Source organism: Talpa occidentalis, unplaced genomic scaffold (genome assembly GCF_014898055.3).
Source record: "Talpa occidentalis isolate TD23 unplaced genomic scaffold, MPIMG_talOcc4v2.1 talOcc4.9, whole genome shotgun sequence".
NCBI classification, from domain to species: Eukaryota; Metazoa; Chordata; class Mammalia; order Eulipotyphla; family Talpidae; genus Talpa; species Talpa occidentalis.
In genome coordinates, this window is record NW_023605305.1 from 100701060 (window position 1) to 100724911 (window position 23852).

General features: G+C 39.0%; 1 protein-coding gene across 4 annotated transcripts in view; it reads left to right on the forward strand.

Moving 5' to 3' along the window:
- CDC14A (cell division cycle 14A) overlaps nt 1-23852 on the forward strand; it is a 191020-nt gene that overhangs the window by 31688 nt on the left and 135480 nt on the right. For all 4 annotated transcript variants that reach the window (XM_037500698.2, XM_037500699.2, XM_037500697.2 and 1 more), the window contains one exon: nt 7285-7377. In XM_037500698.2, coding sequence (XP_037356595.1) covers nt 7285-7377 — 93 coding nt within the window. The remainder of the gene's footprint in view (nt 1-7284; nt 7378-23852) is intronic.

The following is a 23852-nucleotide window of genomic DNA, read 5'->3' on the forward strand; positions in this document are numbered from 1 at the left end:
ATTAACAACAAAAAACCCCTCTTGTTTGTTTTAAACTACAGTCTAAAAAGTATAAGTACTAAGGATTATTCAGCTTGCTTTTTTTGTGGTCAATAATTACCCTAATGAAGAGAGCAGTCAAAAAAGGGAAGTTTTTTTTGGAAGTAAGAACAATTTTGCATATTAATTTATGTAAAATGCCATCAATGATTGATAGACTAGACAGGAATTATTAATCTGCTATTTCAAGGAGCCCATAGACCTTTGAAATTACACATAAAATGTTGTATGTATTTACATTTTACTTCTGAGAGAATTCCTAACTTTGATCAAGTTTTCAAAGGGATTCTTGGCACAGACATTGTTAAGACCACCTTGCTGAAATAACAGGGATTGGAAAAGAGAAAGATAAAGCAGAATATTTTCCCCAAACATAATCAATTAAAAAAATCTTTGAATTACTGAGATAATAATCTGTAACGTTTATAAACATCTTATGGTTGAATCTGCTTTTCCTGAAATAGCCAACACAGTTTTAACTGTTGATTTTACTTTCTTCAGAGAAAAATAAAATCTCTGGGGGTGGGGGGGATAATCTGTCTCACTAAAAAAAGGAGATCTTTTGTAGGGCAGTGATTTAAAATGATATACCTGCTTATGAATCAACAGAACAATTACAGAACAATCTCGAGGATTGTTTTTAAAAGGTTTAAGAGAATATGGGCAGAAATGGTGTTTAAGCTATACAAAACATCCCACATCACCCTTTCATGGTAAAAGGAGGAGGGTGGGCCTGGTAAAATGGGTGATTATATTGAAGTGCTGAAAGTACCTGGCAGATGGTGGGGCTCAGAGAATGTCCTTGTTGCTTAATCAATCAGTGCAGTAATCCTAGCTGGTAACTAGGCACCTGCCACGGTGTCAGGTGGTTGTACACAAGAACTCTTTTGATATAATGATCAGACCACCTTCTCGTTACAACTACACAACATTTCGAGATTTCTTCATGAGATTATCTTCTGTTTCAGGTTTATGGGGTTTTTTTGGGGGGGAGAGGAGAACAAGCTACATTCTGGGGACAGTTCATGTAGTTTAAAGAGGTGTTGAGTGTTCTAAGTGGTGTGAACTCGCTTGGTGGTGAGCATACAGAGTTTGTAAGACATGGAGCCCTTCAGAAATATTTAGCCACGATCCGCTTTCTTAGAGAATCCCAAATGCCCTCAACTATATTATAAAATATCTTTTTTTTTTAAAGATTTATTTATACAAGAACTGGGGTACACAGGCCAGATGCGCGGGAGGGTGAGAGGATTCACCAGAGCGGGGAACAGAACAGGCAGACTGACGAAATACACTGCCGAGGGGAGCAGCGGCTGAGACAGGAGAGGTCTGCTGTGCCATGTGGGTTTCTCCCCAGCCGGCTGGGATCTAACCTGTGCTGTAGAGGATGGCTTCACAGTGCGGTGCTCAACCGCCTGAGCCACCAGGGAGGCCCTATATTATAAAATATCTTTATGAGCAACTTTTCTTTGACATGTGAACTTCTCTACTTTAATCAGATGTGCCATGTTATTAAAGAAGTTTATTGGGTTTGAAACAGAATGTACCATTCAGAGACATCTTTTTCTTTATAAGGAAATCATTCAACTTGTCTTATTCTAGCTCTCAATGAAAACATAAACCATATTTTGTTTTGTACAGCCAAAGAAAATTTTCAAGAATATCCCTTTCCTGGGAAAGTTGGAGGTAAAACATGTAGAGGTCATGGCTGCTCACAGGAAGACCTGTTCATTTTATGGCTTTTGCAATGAGATGACCACTGTTTGCTATGGAGGCGCTGATTGCTGCGGCCATTGTTGGGCTAGCCTAGTCACCTGTAAGATGCCTTGGTCACTTTCATCCCTGTGCTGTACTTAGTCTGACCACTGTCATTGGCAAAGTTTGCTTGTTTAGGAAAGTGCATGGGCTCTGTTTTTTATTAAAGAGCGTGTTATCCAGACCGCATTCATTTCTTCCTTAGCGCAATCAGAATGATTCACACAGCTATGTGAAATGTGGTGTGAAATGTGGTGTTCTAACCAAATGACCTAAAGATTTTACTTTTGAGCATGGCAAATGACTGCTTAAAAATCTGTGTTTTTTAAAAATTGACTATTAACTCTTCTTTTTTGGGTTTGAGCTCAACTGCGTTACCTTTCGTTTGTCAATGGTGGAAGAGTTTGTGATCTCCAGTCCTAAGCTGGACACGTGCATGTCATCATCATCCCGCCAGAGCCGAGGCTATGTGTGATTTGTGTAGCATGCCATCATTTTCTCTTTCTGAGTGGCTGTGACTCATTTTTCACAAGGAGTGACGCCATGAGAACGCAACCTTTCACATAGCTTTCCTTTGCCAGACAGAAAATGTCTGGGGTCAGTACTTCATTTTAACTTGTATTGTTTTATTGTTGCACTTTGGATTATAAGCATGTTAAACATTTATATGCTGCATTACACTCTTATGATTTATGTAAGATGCTAAAACAGACTCTCAGGTAAGCAGTATAGGTCTGGACATTTTTGTAGGTTTGATTATGTTAATTTATAGATATTCAATTCTGAATGCTTATTTTTTTTTAACCTTCTTAAATTAAACAATTATTTAAGTACCAGTAATTATGATCTTTCCTTCGGTCCTTGCTGTGTGTGAATGCATCCTTGGGTATTTTTTTCCCTTTGTAATAAGCCTTGGCCAGATTTTCCCCTTATTTAAATAATCTAGACTGTGAGCACTTAGGAGGCTGGAGGCTGGGGTTCCATTCCCCTTGTTACCACATATCTCAGCACTGGGCTTGACCCACAGTTACTGCTCAATTTATTCTGATAGAACCAATGGCATTTTCTTCAGCACCACCTCCCAGCACCCACATTCAGTAAACTGGTTGATTATGGACTACATTCAGTCTTTGGATATATTTTGTTGAGGGTGAATGCTATTTAAGATTTTTGAATTCATGATCAACATCTGTAATTTGTGAAATTTTATTCTGGGCTTCTGGCTTCTTTTACATATTTCAGTATTTGATTTTGGGTCCAGATTCATATATAGGAGCAGCGGGTAGGAGCTAGGTCTGCTTTAGATAGGTTATGCTTTTTTAATTAACCCATAGATCCACTTCATTTTCTTGGTGCCTAATAACACTTGAATTTTGAACCTTTGGAATAAGTGCCATTTAAGGCAGCTTAGTTACCAAATCACTAAGGAAACTTATTCCTAAGTTGGATTGCATGAATTTACAATTTGTAATAAAGTTTTGTAAGGAATTTGGGGAAATGTGTTTTTTATAACATGCTCTTAAAAGCATATGACCTGATTTGGATTTTTTAAGAATTTAAATGTCTTTTGGGACTACTTGACTAGATGGACAGTATTTTAGGATTCATGTGGGGCCAGTCATATTTCTATGCAGCTCTTTTACAAAACTGAGCACTATTTTTCTGTAGTAGATTTCAATATGTGGGCCCTGGAACATCAGCTTTACTAAGGAACCTGTTAGAAAGACTCATTTTCAGGCCTAGCCCTACTGAATCAGAAACTCTGGCCCAGCAATCATATTTGAATAAGCTTTCCATGTAATAGTGAACCAGTCTCTTAAGAAGATGAAATATAATAATACAATTTCTATTGAGATTTTGTTTGTTTTTTAATTTCTGAAATGTTTTGGTAATATTGACCGCTGCGATCTAATTATTTAGATGTTTAACCATGAAACTTGTTATGGCCTTCTAAAGGAGATTTACCAAATGATCAAGGTTAGTGAGAGAGTTCTGGATTGCTCCTCTCTACTATACCTGCTGTGTAAAAGTTCACAGCAGACCCTTTCTGGCTTTTGGCTTGTGTGCTCATATACTGGTATTTCAGCCCTGCCCCTCTCTGATTTGGGAGTCACTGTCTGTCAAACTGGACCCATCTGGCCCTGTTCCTGTTGCTTTGGGAAATGATACATTTTAGCCAAGTCTCAGAAAAATGTTAGCTGTTGTTGCTGCTGTTGTAGGGGTCTGGCTGTGTTCACTTAGCTTCTGAAGGGTCAGAAGGCTATATATTCCAGCTTCCAGATAAAAATCTGAAATATTGTATAGTGCCTGCAGGTTGTAATTTATAATGGGTCATGTGTGGCTTTGCTTTAGAGTAGGCAAGTAGGACTGAGGCCTTAGTATTCCTTCGATATCGTCCCTGTATTTTCAGATTATATTCATTTTTTTTTGCAAATTTCTAATATTCCCTTGCTATTATATACAGTATTTCATAATTTTCTGAGTTTCTCATGTAAAGCAAATGAATCTGCAGTAGAGAAGTCACTGAAAACCACAGTTGATTGTCTAATTTTGCAAGTGACTTCCTTAAGGGACTGCCCAGCATAACAGACCACAGAGGAGTCTGGCCAGAATAAGGAAGAGACAGCTCTTGAGTTTGGAGACAGTTGTCCTGATACTGAGCCAGAGTCTGAGAAAATATCTACTGGACTCATTCATAAAATAAAATCTTATCTTCAGACTGTGCCTTTCTGTGCACGATAAAGTTCTTTCATGAAAGTTATTGAAGGATGAACCAAATATTCCTCTAAAGGTGCTTTGGTCATCAATATCTCCAGTGTATTGTTTCTTCTAGGGTATTTTCATATGTAGTTGGTAATTTTTTGTTTGTTTTTAAAGAGAGGGACACACTTAATATTTGAAAGCAGATTACTTTTGGTTTTGGGTATCAACCAGTCATATAAAGTATCAGCTAAAGAGTTGGCAAAATGTTATGTTATGCCTGAAATTTTTTATTCCAGCCCCAGATTATGTCCTGTGTAGAACAACATTGCTGCTGTAACTGGCAGAAGTTTGCCCGTAAAAGTGAGGACAGGAGGGAACTTAGGAGAAGCCCTGTAGTGTGTAGGTTTTTCCTTTGTCATTCACTTTGAATTAGTTTTGATTCCTCAGGTGACAACTCAGCTGTCTCTGATGTGACCAAGCATACACTGGGCAAGCTTCACTAAGCCGATCTTTTCTTGAGTATAGTGTTTTTGAGACTTACCTGGGAAAAAAATGCTTGAATTCCAAAAAAACATCTAAGCAAGGTAAAGGTAGGGAGCTTTACATTTTCCCCTAAAAGTCACACAGAATTACCTCATTAAAAAAAAAAAAAGGAAAAAGGTAGTTGTTTTTCATTCTGTAAGCAACATCCAAAAGAGACATTTTAAAATTTCTCAGTGGACTTTGTAAAGGATAGTCTTTATCTGACATGATTTCTGAAAACTTAGAGTGTTAAAAAAATTCTTCGAAAGTGCTTAAAATTTTAACTTTCACTATACTTAGAAAAAATTACAGTTACACAATGAAAAGAAAGCTTCCCTCAGAATTCTTTTCTTTCAGTTTCAGGGCTTCCATTCCAGGATGGCCTCTGCATTGCATATACTTTAGAAAGAGAGAGAAAAACAAAAACCAAGCAAACACAAAAAGTTAGGGAGGAAAAAAGCACCAAATAGGCCACTGGTGATAAAAGAGCAGCAATATGAGTTTGTCATTTTTGGCAGATGGATTTGTAAATTGAATTCCACATGATTAAATATTATGAAACCTAATTTCTCAGTAGAAAAGAACATCAAAACAGATAATCCAGACTTCAGGCTAGATTGTTGATTGTTTTCTTCCCCATAGGTGTTTTAGGGGATGAGGAAATGTAAATAGAAGCTGGGAGCCAGAAGAGCTGTTGAGTCCTTGTTTCAGCCTGACTCCTAATTTTGGGGGGCAGGCTACATGTTTGAGATTCAAAGACCATAAGGATCCTTAGTTCTTAAAAGCCTTGACTCCTCTTGGAGTAAATCAAACATAACTTCATGATGGATCACAACAGTGGCAAACAAATACATAGTAAAAATACAATGTGCAGGCAGACAGTTGAAGTCTTTACATCAGTGTATGAATTTGGCCGAACTGCCTGAATAAAATGTAGCTTTCCCCCTCTTTATTTCTTAGGAGTATTTTAGTAAGTGTCAGGAAACAAGGACTTTGGTAATGAACGTCCCTCTGTGAGGCAAATACTTATTTTTCAAAGTTCAATGACAGAGGGCTGTGCCATTTTCAGAAGAAATGTGATTCTTGATTATCAAAGAAATGCCTGGTTTGAGGTGGTGAGGTATTGCAGCCTCATTGCAGAGTTACCCATAGCTATGTTTTCTGTGGTTCTATGTTGTAGTTTCATCTTAGAATAGACTTCAGAGTTGAAAGAGTCTCATTTCTTCCTAGAAAATAGCAGGATAAGTAAACGTATGGTTGAGCTCTGTTGACATTTTTTTCCACAGGGTCTCTAAAAGCAGAAATTCTTTGCGGGCTGTGGTGAATGTATAAGGTGCAGAAAGCAGCTTTCATAGTTAGGTATTTATCGGTAACTATTAAAATGTACTTAGGTGTGTGTATTTTGAAAACCACTTGTCAAAATATTTGAACTGTTTTGAAGTAGGAGGAAGTTGAGCAGATTTCACTGAGTTGTGTCTGTGTGCTCATTGTTTTATATTTGAGTTTTGATTAATAATTTGGCTTCCTTTTAACAGATTTTTTTTATTTGTACTCTTCATTTTAAGCATGTGTGCAACACACTATATTGCTCATTTTGGAATTAATTTGGCATGCAATATGTTTTGTGGCAAATAGCAGATTCTTAATAACTGTTTGAATCCATTAATTTAATATGTAACTACACTATTCAGATGTTTGCTGATATAATCCTTGTGATAGTTCATCTTTTTCCATTAACTATTTATTTTCAGATAATTAAAAAGGGACTATTCTAGAACTTTCTAGGAAGAAAACATTGATATTGGTGCTCTAGTTTTAAGAAGTTTTACAGAGGAAAATAGACTGGTTGGTATGTTTGAAAACATTGTATAATGTAAAAGTAAAATAACTTTTGGGAGTGGGAATGGTATGTGGAAAACAGTGAATACACATTACAGATAGGATCAAGAGCAAATCTTCAAAAATGGTTCCTGCTTATAAAGGTGCCAATAATGTAATTATTTCTCACTAGTGTCAGTCTTCTTTCTTGGTTGGAAACATTTGTTATATTGTCAATTCTTACATCATGAATGGAGGGAAAAATATCTGAACCAGATCTCCCCCCCCCACCATGCTCAAGTCCAGATGCCATAGAAATTAAAATAGAAAGTTGTTAAATTTCACTGATTGTGGCACATCTTTGAAAATTAAGAGATGATGTTTATCTTCTGTATATTCCAATATTGTCTCTGTGGTTGCACTCACTTTTTTTTTTTCCTTTTCTAGTCATACAGCTTATCAAGAAAGAAAATAGTGCATTACACCTGTTTTGATCAGCGGAAAAGAGCAAATGCAGCATATTTGATAGGTGCTTATGCTGTAAGTACTTTTTTCATGATTATTTTCTATTTTCTATCTAATCAGGCCAATGGAATGCTGAAACTGCCAAATAAAATCAAGGCCATATATTTTGGTGGAATTGGGAGATAGGGAGATTGCTGGCATCTTGAGAACTTAACCTGGTACAGAAGTGGGGACTACACTGAGGGGCTGTTTACTTTTGGATTTTACTTTCCAATAGCTAATGAGCAAATTCTGGAACCTCAGTATATAACTTGAAGTTCACTGTTGTATAGATGTTTTAGAGAAAAGAATGCCCAGGAAAAATACTTGCAGGAAAAAAAAAAGGATATATATATATACACACATACATATTTTTTTAAAAAAAGATTTAAAATTTTTTAAAAAAAAGATTTATTTATTTATGCATACAAGAGCTGGAGTACAGGCCAGAGATGCAGGGGATGAGAGGATTTACCAGAGACAGAGTGGGGAACAGAACAGGCAGATTGACCTAAGTACACTGCTGAGGGGAGCAGCGGGCGAGTCAGGAGAGGTCTGCTGTGCCATGTGGGTTGCTCTCTGGTGGGCCAAGGGGATCGAAATCGTGCTGCAGAGTCTGCAGATTGCTTCATAGTGCGGTGCTTAACCCCCTGTGCCACCAGGGAGGCCCTTAAAATATTTTTGAGGTATTCCTTTTTGGAGTAAGAGGAAATCTGAGATTGCATGGGGGAGGATTAGTATTATAATTACCACTATTATCAATCCAATTGTTTAAGCAGTGTTGCAGAAGATGAATTGAATATAAATCTTGCATATGGCACAGCCTCCCTAATAACTATTGGGTTGTCAGAAAATTCATGATGCATTTTTGCATAGACAACAGAAAAATATATCACGACTTTTCCAAAAACCTAATAGATAAGACTTCAAAGCCAATTTTGATTAGAAACATTATCTGTGAGCACTGAAATGTAAATGTAAGTTCTACGTGAACACACTACAGAGTTTTGGTATAACTCTTTCAAGAATTTTCTGTATATATTGGGATTGGACAAAAACTTGGAAAGCATAAACCATTAATACTAATATGTACTTGCTAATATCTTTTATGGATATGTGTGGTACCTGGTTAAGAATACATGTTCTAAAGGCAGAGAGAGATGTCATTTCCCCTCATCCTTGGGGAGGGTCTGTTCTCCTCTGAAGCTTGGAAGCATGCTGCTGCGTGACCTTTCTAGGGCCTCCTTCTGAAGATCTTTACGGAAGGAGGCACTCGCTGCTAGACATCAAACTCTGCTACATCAAACCAGAAGCCCCAGAGGAGAACACCCAGGGGTGGCACTGAAGAGACTGTCAGCTGTTGGAGGGTGTTTACTGAGCAGAGTGGCAGACAGACAGGCTGTGGCCCGGGGCCTTGTTTCCAGGACTGAGATGCCCAGCTTAGCTCATCTTTTCTCTCCTAATTTGGCTAATAGAAAAAGGGACTATTATAGGACATTTTCTTTTCTTTTTTTTTTTTAAAGATTTTTTTTATTTATGCATACAAGAGCTGGGGTATAGGTCAGAGTTGCAAGGGGTGAGAGGATTCACCAGAGACAGAGTGGGAAACAGAACAGGCAGATCGACTGAAATACACTGCTGAGGGGAGCAGCGGGCGAGTCAGGAGAGGTCTGCACGCCATGTGGGTTACCTCCCTGGCCAGCTGTGGATTGAACTCGTGCTACAGGCTACAGTGGCTGTAGATAGCTTCATAGGTTGCATCTTAACCCCTTGCGCCACCCAAAAGGTCCCTATTATAGGACATTTTCTAAAGAAAATATTAATATTGGTCTTTAGTTAATACAGGCGCTTAAAAAGTTTAGAAAGGAAAATAGTCTGATAATGTTTAAAAATGCAGTGTACAATATGTAAAGTATAGAAAACTTTTCTGGGAGTGGGGTAGTATATAGGGAATGAAAAAGGTTAATTAATTTTATAGGAAAGATCAAGAGTAAATTTTCAAAATGGCTCTTGTTAATTAGGTTGCTAATAAATGACTGGATTGGTGATAGTACTATTAATTCCTCTTCCTCCTCCTCCCCCTGGCAATTAAGAATTCCTCTTATTTCAAGTAAAACCTTGGTGCATTGCTTGAGTTTTTCCCCTACCCCCACACCCCCTTTTCTGTAGACGTCTCAGTAGTACAAGGAATCATGGCTAAGAATCAGAAAACATTTTTCATCCTGACGTGTTTTGGGGATGATGCGTACACCACTTTATCTCTCAGCTTTATTTAGTTTCCTTATCTGTAAAATGAGAAGGTTGGATATAATGACCTCTAAGTTTCCTTCTGATTCTGAGGATACTAGGATTATTTGTGGTGCCCTCCAGGCTACTGCTTTTATTTTAAGAACATCCAGGAAAAGCTGGCTGTTGACATAAATGTTCAGTGAATTGTTGGTAAGCTGAATTAAGCAGGCATGCTTGTTTTTCACTTTGTATTCATAATTACTATTTATTTGAAAGTGATAATTGGCACTGCTTTTAAAATATCAAGACCTGTAATAATGTCTGGATTCCAGCCATGTAAACAAGTATGTCTTTCCTAAGGGGTTTTGTGATGTCATGTGAGCATGTTATTGGCGGGTCCTTTGTCATAGAGATTGCCATGGGAAGAGGTCATCTGCTTCTCCTTTCTTTTCCTCCCTTTTTAATGCCTGTCCTTCCTCCTGTTAGTATTATCCTTAATTTCAACATGGCACCCCTAGAATTTTGAAAGGAATAAGTTGTAATAGATGTGTTGAGCTTGAAAGAAAATGTCTTCCAATGCCGAAGTTTCTACTACCTTTAAGCAACCAGCCTTGGTATGGTTGTAGAAGTGCCAAAATTAGCAGAAGCTTGTCTTACATGCTAGTTTCAATCCTGAGAAGCTGTGTTGATTATTGTATTGGCCATTTGCCAATTGATTTTCTAATTTTGGAAATGCAGTCCCCAGGAAGCCTTTTTGACATAACACTCAGTAAAAATGAAAACCAAGAATTGTGATCTTCCCTTGAAGAGAATTGTGTGCCGTATTTCATACAGTCTGTATGTACTTAAACTATTGACACAAATCTTGTAAGAAGATAGTAGTAATGTGCATTATATATGCATCACAGTTAAACTTTGCATATGTTTAATATTGCTACCTGGATGTCTCAATCTTCTTGGGGAATCTTTTAACTCTGGAGCATGCATAGCCTATAAAAGGAGCAAGCTGTGGAGGTGGTTTTTTTTTTCCAGAGAGAAGTCTTTAACAGTGAAGGCATTCCTCTCTTTTAAAATATGGAATCAGCCCTCTACATAGGGCACTGACTAATAAAAAGTATTTTGTACTAAGACAAGTCTTTTTCTCTGAGCCTTAGTTTTCTCCTTTATAAAATTTGGATCATACCAGTGTTTCCCTGTCTGCTTTGTAGGATTATTATGAAGGTCAAATACCCAACTACCCTATATCTCCTCACTATGTATCTAAGTGGTATCTTACACTTATTATGGCAAAATGGAATCTTTTATTTCTTCTCTCTACAAACCTATTTGTTCTCCTCTTCATAGTCTTTTTAGTAAATGAGCTACCATCAATGACTTGCTGGATCAATGGATAGTAGTCATTTTGAATCCTCTAGTTCCCTCATCTCACATTATACTCTTCGATAAGTTTGATTAGCTCTACCACTAAAACATATATTGAGTCAGAATACATTTTCCATACTTCTTTCCTTCTCTCTTGGTATCACCTAGTCCACATTCCTGTTTACTTGAATGACCACAGCTTCACACACAGTTTCTTTTTATACTCTTGTTTCCTTTTAATCCAGTTGTCAGACAATTGTCAGAGTAATCTTTTAAAAATGTAAATTAGATTATTCATGGCCCTGTTTTAAATGTGTAATGACTGCTCACTGTTCTTGGCATAAAATTCAACCTCCTTACCAATGTCATTAAGATCTTCCATGATCTGATCCTATCTCCTTGCTCATGATGTCCTATCATGCTACTCTTGTAACCATGAAAATCTCAACTGTGTTTCTGCCAGAAGGCCCTAATATTTCTGTTCTCCCTATCTAGAATGCACTTACCTCAGACTTTGGCATTCCTGATTCCTTCTAATGTCACCGCCTCAGAGAGACTTGCTCTTAAGTTTTACCCTGTTGTATCATCCTAGTCTCCCTCTAGCCATCTTATTTTCTCTATAGCACTCTACTATTTGAAATTGTATTTTTATGTATCTACTTATCTCATTCCTAAACTGGAGGGTTGAGATCTTGTCTGTTTCGTTCACTGATGTGTCTAGAAGGTGATAAAGTATTTAACAAGTGGTTAAGCCCAGGCATTTACAGTTTGAAATGGATGCTGACCTCAGTGGGTGGGCGGGTCTCAAGGAAGAGATAAGGTACAGGGCAGAGTGCTGTAGACAGTAGCTGTTTACCAACGGTTTCAGCTTAGAACTGTGCCTGGCACATACCAAGTACTCCATAATTATCTACTGAGTGAATGAATAATAGGATGAAAGAAAGAAGGAAGTTAACTTTCTCCAGGTAACTTCAGAGGGAAACTCCTCTGAAAAACAATCGAATTGGACATAAACTGTAAAGTGATATCTTCCTCATTACCAGAACATTTGTGGTAATGACTGAGCTAATATGGTCTTCTAAGATGCAGAATCAAAGCAGAGATGACAAGCCAAGGGCAATACCTGGTATAGGAAGTCATGTTACTACCTTGCTGGGTTTGCTTCATTATTATTATTTTTTTTAGATTAACTTTTCCAAATTTTTTTCTTAAATTGTGGTAAAATACAGATAACATTTACTGTTTTAACCTTCTTTAAGTGCATAGTTAAGTGACGTTAGGCACATTTATACTGATTCACAACTACCTTTATACATTGCTTTTGAGTGTGACATCTTGTGGCAAGCATTATGCACCTGCACAGTTAGGGTTCTGCTTGTGATTTTCCATTAGCTTATGACTTCTGGTATGTCACAGAAACTTGTGCTTCTATTTGCTTATTTCTAAGTGGGGAAAGTCTTTTTTTTCTAAAATGTTTCATCTCTGAGAACTGTCAAGCAGATTAAAAAGGAGGTATAGAACATCATGTTTCGTGGGGAATCCACAAGCCCTTCTCTGTGGGTAGTTTTAAAGCTAGGGTTGCTAGAATGATGTGGCCATGAGCTATGACAGTGACACTTAGCAGATGACAGGTATACCTTTTGGGGAAGTCCCTACTCATGAAATTTCTCTTCACTCCCTAAACTGTGATGATCTGCTTGAGATGGAGGACTCAGCTTTTAAGAAGAGCTAACTCCAGGGCAGTAGACAATGTAATTTTAAAGTTAGGCTTACTAGATCATCATAGCACCAAAATATTCACATGTGAATTGGAGGAAGATGGCTTTAAGAAATTATAAGTATGAATTAATATGGTTCATGCTGCAGGCTTAAAGACCAAATCCTCACTACTATTATTTTCAGTTCACAGAACTGTGATTGACACCCAGGAGAATTTGAGTCAGGCCCTGATGACTGAAGGGTTGGAAAAATAATGTCCTCAGGCCAAGTTTCCTAAGTGTGTTGTTATAGAAAATTAAGAGTTAAAGAAATATTTTTTTTTCAGATATATAGAGGATGCCCAAACAGAGGTGTTAACCACATTCTATTTTCCTTAACCTGCTTGTTAAGTGCAACCATTGCTAAACCATTGTTTAACAGCAGCTGGTGGAAACCAGGTGTCATGCATGACAAGGCTGAGGTTTGCCGACTTTCCAACCATGTCAGTGTCTGTGGACTACACTTTAGTAGTTACAGTCAACCTCGAAGTCTGCCACTAATTACAAAGAGCCATTCTCCATCTGCCATTGAGATTGAGAGCAATGCCTTTGGCAGAGCCACAGATCTTAAATCCACTGATTTAGTCATATGACTGGGCAGATTATTTCACTCATTCAAGCTCCTGTGTTTTTCATTTTTTAAATAGAGACCTCATTCCCTGAAACAGCTGTTGTAAGAACTGAAGGAGGTCATGCTTATAAAGGGTTCCACTCAATGCTTGGCATTTGAAGCACTTAAGAGTGGTGACTATGTGGAGAAGTTACAGATTTTGGAAGAAAATTTACAAAAAGTTCTCCGGGCCTGTTTTCCTACTTCTGCTCCCCTGTTTGGTGTTCAGACCCTTTAAGCTACACTCTTGAAGGTCAGAGGCTTCTCCCTGCTTTTGTCTATTTATCTTTGCTACTTTCTTCTTTATTTTAAGCTTGAATCCTTTCTTGAATCAGTAACATTCAGGTGGTTGTTAATCTGATAATTGTTTGGGAGAATTCACTAGAAAATGTGAGTGTGAAACTTTTTTCTCTTCTTAGGATGAAAGGAAGAATGTGTTTATTTTTTTTAAAGATTTATTTATTCTTTTATACAAGAACCCGGGTACAATCCAGATGCGTGGGAGGGTGAGAGGATTCACCAGAGACAGAGCAGGGAACAGAACAGGCAGACTGATGAAATACATTGCTGAGGGGAGCTGAGGATGAGACAGGAGAGGTCTGCCTCGCCATGTGGGATTCTCGCCGGCCAGCCAGGATCAAGCCAGTGCTGCAGAGACCGCGGACAGCCTCACAGCGCTGCGCTCAACCGCCTGCACCACCAGGGGAGGCCCTGAAAGGAAGAATGTGTTTAAACCAAATGAATTTCTCTTTTATAATGTGTATTCAGGCACTCATTAGTTCAATCAATGTCTATTTAGCTCACATAAGCACTGTGATGGGCTCTGGGGAATAAAAAATAAAAAACACAACTGTTCCTCCCAACAAATAAATGAGAATAAATGAATGAATGCATAGCTTAAAATGGGGCCAGATGTACAATAAAAATTCTGGAAAATGTGCAGGTGGTGTCAAACTTGGGTAAATATTAATTTGCTCACCAAGTGTTTATCATACATCATGCCCTTGTTCTAGCAATGCAGGACATTGAGGTGACTAACTGGTGTGGGAGTTGGGGGACCAGGGTCAAACCCGAGAGAGGCCGGGATCTAAGATGGCCAACTCCAGCAGGTCAACCTAGGGAGGGAATATTGGATGCTATTTTGGTGAAGGGGGAAAAAATTTGGGTGATGACCATACTTGAAATATCTAGGTTGGAAAGGGGATAATTTAATAAAAATTAAATTTGTTTAAATTTAAAAGGTGGCCTAACTATATTATAGAAGAAAAGTAGGAAAATCCTGTAATTGCATCACTTTAAACCTGAATTATTTATTTACTTAAGTGTAACTACAATGCAGTTATGTGAATCTTTTTTCACTTGGCCTACACAATTTCCTTTTTTGACACTCAGATGACCAAATAATATTCCATTCAGAGGGCATATTGTTTGTCTAACATTTTAGTTTCCTGTCAAAATTCTTCATAATGTGACTAACATCTTTCTGCATTGTTTTTTTTTGTGAATTTTTTTTGTGCTTAGAGTGTCAGAAATAGAAATAATAGATCAAAAAACCAACAATTTTTTCAGATTCTTAGAACATAATGCTATATTTATGCTAATTTGCACTGAATTTGGTACTATGTGAAATCTCCAGTTTCCTATACCTTTGGATATGATGTATAGACAGCAAAGATTTATGAATTTAATTGATGGAAATGATAGCTCATTATTTCCATTAATCATTTCTTTATTTCTGAAATTTATTATTGTTGCTTTATATATAGGCTTATTAACTTTAAAAATTTGTATTTTTAAAGTTTTCTGGTTTTTGGGTCTTTTTGAAAGTTGAAAACTGGCCACTAATTTCTTTCCTTCAAGAAAAGAAAGTCATTTCCTTGTATCTAATGTATCATCAGATGCAGACCCCTAAAAATTACTGATGGCAAATTACTCTCATTACAGTTTTTGTAAGAAATCAGAAATCCATATCCCTTAAATTGTTATCAAAATGCTATATTAATAACTGTTTCCATATACCTGAATACAAAGATAGGTTATTGGAACTACTGATAATATACCTATTGATTATTCAACACTGAGTGGGTCTAGTGAGGATACAGAACATGATATTTATAGCAGTATTATTTAAAAGTGGTGTGTGTGTATGCATGTGTTTGTGTGTGCATAAACCATTGGAAAATGATAAACCAGGCCTACCGACTCTGAATTTGCCTTTGTTTTCATTGTTTGGACCAAATATGTTTGTTTCCTTATCTTAAACTTTGAATTTATCTATAAATTGTCATTTCAGAACTACTTTGTCATTAAAAAACTATAGTGTAGGGGCCTCCCCGGTGGCGCAGTGGTTGAGAGCTGGGTTGCGAGGCTGGCCGCAGCCTCTGCAGCGCCGGTTCGATCCCTGGCCACCTGGTGAGGGTCCCACATGGCGCACAGACCTCTCCTGCCGCCTGCTGCTCCCCTCAGCAGTGTACTTCATCAGTCTGCCTGTTCTGTTCCCTGCTCTGGCTCTGGTGAATTCTCTCACCCTCCCGTGCTTCTGACTGTACCCAGTGCTTGTATAAATAAATAAATCTTTAAAAAAACTAAAAACTATAGCTTAAACATTTTATGTAAAATACAGGCAAAATTATCAAGACAAATGCTGATATAAAATAATAAAGGCGTTTATCTTAAATAATTCCCGAAACAATCATATAGCAGATGTCAGGTGCTAGTGTTCTGCAACCACTGTGGCTTCTTGATAAATCTAACAGACAGCGTTTGCTTCTGCTTGTGGAAGTTTGTGGAGAGGAAGGGAGGAGTGGCTCATGGCTGGGGCAGGGCAATTTCCTGTGTGCAGTTCCTTCCTTTTATAGTTTGATAGGCAAGAAAGAGGCTTTTGTGATATTGCCTGTAAATGGGCCAGACAGGCTTTTATCCTTATAGGCTTGTAATTTGGATGGCTTTGAAAACAGGTCAGGCTGTCTAAAGTCATATGGCATTTTCAATTTCAAACTCTTTGAGTTTGGAACTTCTGTTATCGTTCTCATATGGGTAGAGCGATAATATTTTTTATTCAACTTTCCTTATGTTTCATTTAGCTGGAGGTTAGGAAAATCAGCTGTTGGCTTTTTACTTGTAGAAGGTTTGTTTTTCAAGTTAAGGGGAATAAATCCTCTCAGTATTTTTTCTATTCTCCCTCTGGCATCCTGATAGCTAGTTTGCTCTGTGCTGTAAATAAGCTCTCAGTTTGGATACACAGCCACATCTACACACACACACACACCCTCTACACTCACACATACCCCCACCCATGTATACTCATATACACATACTGCACCTAGTATACTATATGTTAAGTGTTAATATACTGTAAATGCTTACAGGTTTTAACCCACATTTTGGTAGCCTTGAAAAGACATGTAATATACCTTCTCTGTGACAGTTTGTGTTCATTTGCTTCTATGTGACAAAGTTTGTGTTCATTTTTATACTATATTAAAGGGATGTGCTTTTTTTTAGGGTTTTGGAATTTTTATTTTTTAATTTATTTATTTTTAACATCATTTTTCATTTTTGCACAATGTATGTGTTTTCATCTTTGTTATATTCCCCTTACAATTCCCACCCCCCTTATTTTGACCCTAATCTCTCCTCTCCTCCCCCCACCGTAGTATGTCTCTGGTTTATAGATGCTTCTACTTTTTAACACTTGGAATTTTGTATTTACAAAACAGGGGAGGTCTGTTCCCTACAGCAGCTCCAGGATATAGAACAGTGTCTGTTACTTCTAATGCTCCATAAATATTGGTGGGATGACTGATTGTTTACTTGATAAGCATTAATAACATCCATTGATACCATAATAAAACCATTATCTTCCAGTGGTTATCTTCCATAGTTCTTAAAAGTTTTAATATGGACTTATTTGTTTTCTTTTAAAAATTTATTTATGCATACAAGAGCTGGGGTACAGGCCAGAGTTGTGGGGGGTGAGAGGATTCACCAGAGACAGAGTGGGGAGCAGAACAGGCAGATAGACCGAAGTACACTGCTGAGGGGAGCAGCAGGCGAGCCAGGAGAGGTCTGCTGCGCCATGTGGGTAGCTCCCTGTGCGGCCGGGGACCAAATTTGTGCTGCAGAGGCTGCGGATTGCTTCATAGTGCTGTGCTTAACCCCTTGCGCCACCAGGGAGGCCCCAGTATGAACTCATTTGTAAGCTGGGGTGCTTAAAAATAAAGAACTTAGTACAAATTAAAAATAACAGTAAGAATCATGGTTTTTGATCACCATTGTTTTAGGTTACTAAGTAAAACAGGATGTTTTAGCTCTCCAAATTTTAGAGTTGAAATGGGATTTGTTAATATATCCCAAGGTTTACAATCAGTATTGTGAATGGTAGTCTTAATTTTAACCACATGTTGTTTTTTTTTTTTTTTTTCCAATGGGGGAACATCCTTACTTACACAAATAAGTAGTTGATAATGTCAATAATTTATTTTATCAGCTATTTTCATAACCTCAGGATAATTTTTAGTAGGAAGAAATCCAAAGACTCAAAAGAAGAATACTAGAAAAAAATTTAATCAGACTGGATCTTTAAAAATTTTAACTGAGTGCATTTTCATGGAAAAATATCAGAAAAGAGGCATTCAAATCTTGGAGATATACATTGTCAGGGTGTGACTTGACACATATTTGTCTAATGTGACTGCATCACCTGTCTGCCTCACTGATGTCCTGTGCACTCTGCCTCGACCTCACCTGGCATTTACCTGAGTGAGGACCATTACCACTTAGTTTTTTACAGGTTTCTGGACAGAACAGGCTCACATTTAAGACATATCCCCAGTGCAGAGCCCTAGGCCTCCTAATCAATAGAATATTTACTAGAATAGAGACAGACACTGGAATTAGTTCTCCCAAGTTTTAGGCTAAGTGAGATTATTTGGCTTCCCAGTGCTTTTCACCATGGCAAAGTGGAATTGATACTGAACAAACTTGATTGTGTTTGTGTTTTCTCTTAGTTTAAAAATAGATACATCATCATTGAAAAAAATAGGAGTACTTTTGCAGAACCACTGGAATATCTCCAAGAGAAACCCACTAGGAAAAATCCTGCTCTAGTCCTGCTTTTTTGTGGTAGTTGGAGAAGATTAGCCCAGAGAGATGGAGCACCGTGCCCAAGGCTAACCCAGTTAGTGAAAGAGACTGGCTGGAACCCAGATCCATAAGTTCCTAATTGGTGCTTTATCCAATTTCAGCATGGAACTGAGCAGTGCTGGTCATGCTGTAATACTCATTCTACACCAAAATATTTTGCAGGAGGGCCTCCCTGGTGGTGCAGTGGTTGAGCGCTGGGTTGCGAAGCTGCCCACAGCCTCTGCAGCGCCAGTTCAATCCCCCGCCATGGGGCGAGGGTCCCACATGGCGCACAGACCTGTCCTGCTGCCCCGCTGCTCCCCTCAGCAGTATATTTCGTCACTCTGCCTGTTCTGTTCCTCCCTTTGGCTCTGGTGAATCCTCTCACCCTTCCGTGCTTCTGACTGTACCCAGTGCTTATATAAATAAATAAATAAATCTTAAAAAAAATATTTTGCAGGAGATTCAAAGCAGCATATAGTACGAAAGAGTAGACTTTTTGCATTAGGAAGCAGTGTTTCAAATGCAGTAATTATGCAGTTTCTCTTCCAGATAGTATCTAAACTTGAATTCTGGCTAATGGGACTAACTTTTTTTTTTTTCATTGTTTTTTTTTTTTTTTAATAGAGGCATGTTTTATTTATTTATTCATTTGTTTGTTTTGTTTATACATGCACTGGGTACAGTCAGAAGCGCGGGAGGGTGAGAGAATTCACCAGAGCCAGAGCGGGGAGCAGAGCAGGCAGAAGGACCGAAGTACACTGCTGAGGGGAGCAGCGGGCGGCAGGAGAGGTCTGCGCGCCATGTGGGACCCTCCTCTGGTGGCCGGGGAGCAGCTGGGGATCGAACCAGCGCTGCAGAGGCTGCTGGCAGCTTCGCAACCCAGCGCTCAACCGCTGTGCCACCGGGGAGGCCCGGGACTAACTTTTTTTAAAAAAAAGATTTATTTATGCATACAAGAACTGGGGTACAGGCCAGAGATGTGGGGGGTGTGAGGATTCACCAGAGGCAGAGTGGGGAACAGAACAGGCAGATTGACCGAAGTACACTGCTGAGGGGAGCAGCAGGCGAGTCAAGAGAGGTCTGCTGCACCATGTGGGTAGCTCCCTGGCCGGGGATTGAACTTGTGCTGCAGTGGATGTGGACAGCTTCATAGGTTGTGTCTTAACCCCTTGCGCCACAAGGGAGGTCCCGGAACTAACTTTTTGTACCAACCAGGTGAACTGGTACATCTCACATGTTTGCTGATGACCCTGAATGTCTTAGAGTAGATCTAAGTAAAAGGGGTGTTAGGGAACAGGAGAACCAAAAAAGACAGTAAATTTAAGCCAGTCTCTCAGGCCAGTAAGAAGCACATTTTACGTTGAAGCCTAGTACAAATACACACACATATACACTCACATATGTAATTGAAACAAGAGATCCATGAAATAATTCTTACCTTAGTTAAAATGGGTGATATGTGCTTACATTTTCTATTCTATTCTGCTTGAATATTGAATTGATTTCACTGCTTAAAAATTGATAATCACAGTTTCTAAGACTCGGTCACTGGAGAATTTACTTACAGTGCTTAGATCTGTAATGGTTTTGCATGTTTGTAGGGCATGGATTTTGGCACTGAACACACAGGTGATTGTTTCATGTAGGTTAATCTACAATTTACATGCACAGCTAAAGGAAAAGGGAAAGTATTCTAAACTCCTCAAGAGGCAACTGTCTTTAAATATCAAGATGTGCAGCTGACTCCCACATGATTTTGATTCAGTAAATACTTGATTTCTGGGAAAAATTGAGCTTGTCTTAAGCCCTCAAAGACAAAATATATCTTTTCTAATGGTGCTTTGATAGGAATCAGTTTCCCTTAAATTCCTCTCCTACATTCTCTTTTTCCTGACAGCCCAAACGTGCATTTTTTTAAAAATATCTTTTTTTTTAAGATTTATTTATTATTTATACAAGCACTGGGTACAGTCAGAAGCACGGGAGGGTGAGAGAATTCACCGGAGTCAGAGCGGAGAGCAGAGCAGGCAGAAGGACCGAAGTGCACTGCTGAGGGGAGCAGCAGGCGGCAGGAGAGGTCTGCGCGCCATGCGGGACCCTCCTCTGGTGGCCCGGGAGCAGCCGGGGATCGAACCAGCGCTGCAGAGGCTGCTGGCAGCTTCGCAACCCAGCGCTCAACCACTGCGCCACGGGGGAGGTCCCGAAATGTGTATTTTTTTTATGTGGTGACAACCTTGAATGATAAAAGCCTGTGCCTGGCTCATCCCTGGGACCCTAGGAGCCAGCACTGAGCCTGCCTTACTGGGTCTGTTCTATGAATGCCTTGTGGGCTTTAGTCACAAAATTTATGCTGATGCATGTAATACGATATTCACCTTCCAACAAACATCTAAGCTTGATCCTTAGGTTTATAAGAATTTTGAGTGCGTAATTTTAATCTGTGTTAATTTATTTCAAGAGAATTTTTTTCCTATTTGATATAGTTAAGCTGTGGCTTTATTCCCTTATGGGCAGTGAATTACTGTATGAAAAGTCCTTTCCATGTACTTTCTGAAATTTTCAAGAAGTTGCTAACTGAACTGTTACTGAGGGTGCTGTGCTTTTACTTGTTTCTAAGACTTTGTGCCCCAAATATGGTGCATCTCCTGGGTTCCCATGATAGTGTCCCTCTCTCTGCATCATTGTTAGGTCTCTTTTCATTGTGCCTCTGCCTTGCTTCCCCTGTGGTAACCACCTCTTACCCCCCATAACAAATGCTTTGCAGTGCCTTTGAATTTTTATGATGGAAAACCATGTTTTTAATTGATGAGGACCTACAGCCAAAGGTAGTTAGACAACACATTCACTGTTCATCAGAATTAATAGTAGGGTTGGGAGAGTGTAACCTCAGCTGAAAAAAATATTTAGCGTTGCTGCCATCCCTTAGAGAATTATTTAATAGGGGAGTAACAGTTGTGGTTCATAGTGATGGTTCAAATTAATGAGCAGACAGGCAAGCCTTCCCATGTGGAGATATACACTGTGGGATGAATCAGACTTTACAATTCCTTCACTTGTGGGTGTGTGAGTCATTTATTGGGGCCTATTTAGGGAAGTGTCTTCATTAGTAATAATAAAAAGACCATAATTCCCTTCCTAGACAAGGGAGTTTTTCCTGATGCTTTCTCCATGATTGGTCTGCCTACTCCCCCATTCCTTCCCAACTGTTTATTTTGTCTTTTCTTACTATCTGGCCCAGAACATGGCCTTATTATAGCTTCCCTTACCTTATCTTGCCATTAGTTATGTCTTGTGGACGCTACTAGAATGAACTCTTTGTAAAGAACTCTTTGTAAAGACTTGTTTTCCGTCCCTCTCCCAGTGGAACGAGCTTCTCCAGTGAAGGGATGGGTCTTACCTGTATTTATGCCTAACAGTGCTTTCTCTGTTGTTCTAATGGAAGAAAGGTGTGAACCAGATAGGAAACAGCCCTGAAGGGAATTCAACTTCCTAGGGGTGCCTGATCTCATCGTAACAATAGGTAAGAAGTGATGCAGGTGGACTCTGGCTCAACGTCTTCATCACACCTTCTCAAACCCCAGCTTCTGCCCTGGACTGCTACCCCCAGAGCCTCAGCTGCAGGACTTTTGATTTGAAATCCATTGCTTGTTAAAACAGATGGGGTTTCACCTATCCAGTACAAAGAATTCAGGGATGTGCTGTAACGCTCTCAGTAACACTGCAGGGTGCTGTCTGTTTTGGAATCGGGGAAGCCTTAAATACCATTAGTTTGAATGTGGTAAGATAGTTATGTTCCCTTCAGAAATGTCTGGAAATTTGAGAAAATTCTCAGGGCCTGCAAATGAGTTTTGGTAGCAAGCTACATATTTTACCTAGTGCCAAATTTTGAGTTTTCTTCTCTCTGGAAATGCATTGGTGAAATATTGCAAATAGTGAAAGAAGGGGTTAATTAACATTTAAAAACAATTTCTGGAGTGAATGTTGTTTTCTTGTCTCCAATAAAACATAAACAAATAAATCCACCAGCTTTTAGGATATCTCGGCATTGGGCTGTGCCATTACTAGCACAAAGTTTAGAAATTAAGTTTTGTATCTGTGTACTGAATGATGACAATATTTTACTTCTGAATTCATGGAAGAGGAAGTCAGATTTTAGGTGTTGATTAAGAGCCTTCTATTACAATTACAGTTTTGGGATTTACCCAGAATATGGGCACTGGACTCAATAACTCTGTTTTCCTTTTTTTTGGTAAGGGAACATCGGTTGACCTTGACCTCAGGTTAAGTACAAAGACTTCAGGAAAAGATGGGGGGCTCTGGGGAAGGAAAGGGGTCCAAACAGGGAAGGGAAGCGCACAAGAGACTTTATGGGTAATGTGGTGGGAGGTCTATAGAGATTATACCTTAGGGGAGAAATCAAATATTGTACAAAAATGAACAATGATGTAAGGGAAAACAAAAGATTGGGGGAGGGGCTCTGGCTTTTATTGAGTTTATTGTAGCAAGCCAGAGAATTATTTCTCCTCTGAAGAATTGTTCTAGTGGAGCTGTATACAGTGATTCTTCAGTGAGTTATAGAAACATACCTTAGAGAGGATCTCTAAACCTGCCTGATCATCCTAGCTCGCCTCACTAATCTTCCTGGTCCTCCTCACTGTGCTAGGAGACCCACAGAAATTGAGTAACCTGTCACAGGAGGCAGAACTTGGAAGAAAAAGAATCCTATGTATGTTGGTATTCCTGCCCTTCTTCCTCTTTTTTTTTTTTTTTTTGTAAGGATTTACGTATGCATTCAAGAGCTGGGGTACAGGCCAGAGGTGTGGGGGTAGAGGATTCTCCAGAGACAGAGTGGGGAGCAGAACAGGCAGATCTACTGAAATACACTGCTGAGGGAGCAGCAGGCAAAACAGGAGAGGTCTGCTGCGCCATGTGGGCATCTCCCTGGCTGGGGATCGAACTCGTGCTGCAGTGGCTGTGGACAGCTTCATAGGTTGCATCTTAACCTTGCACCACCAGGGAGGCCCCCCCTTCTTACCCTTTATGTTAGCAGTCCCCCTGTCCCCCGTCCCTGGTCCTCCTACCCACCCCTCCACCTTTGTATGAGTTAACATCATATGTGAGATAACTAGTTACTGCTTCTCCCACTTTGCTTTCCTTTATGCTGGTTTTTCACCCACTACACCTCATTATCTCTGTGCAACTCTCTTTGTCTTTTTTCTTACTCCTTCTACCTTTTCTCCTTTCTCCTATTCTCTACTTCTCTCCTATTGCTTCATTTCCTTCCATTCCTTCTTCATTAGAAGGTATATAGATTTTCACTATCTAAATAATTTTCACTGTCTAAATAATTGAAATTAAGATACTAATACCAATTTTTTTTGGCTGCAAATAGCAGAAACTGGTTCTGACTTGCTCAAGCTCAGAAC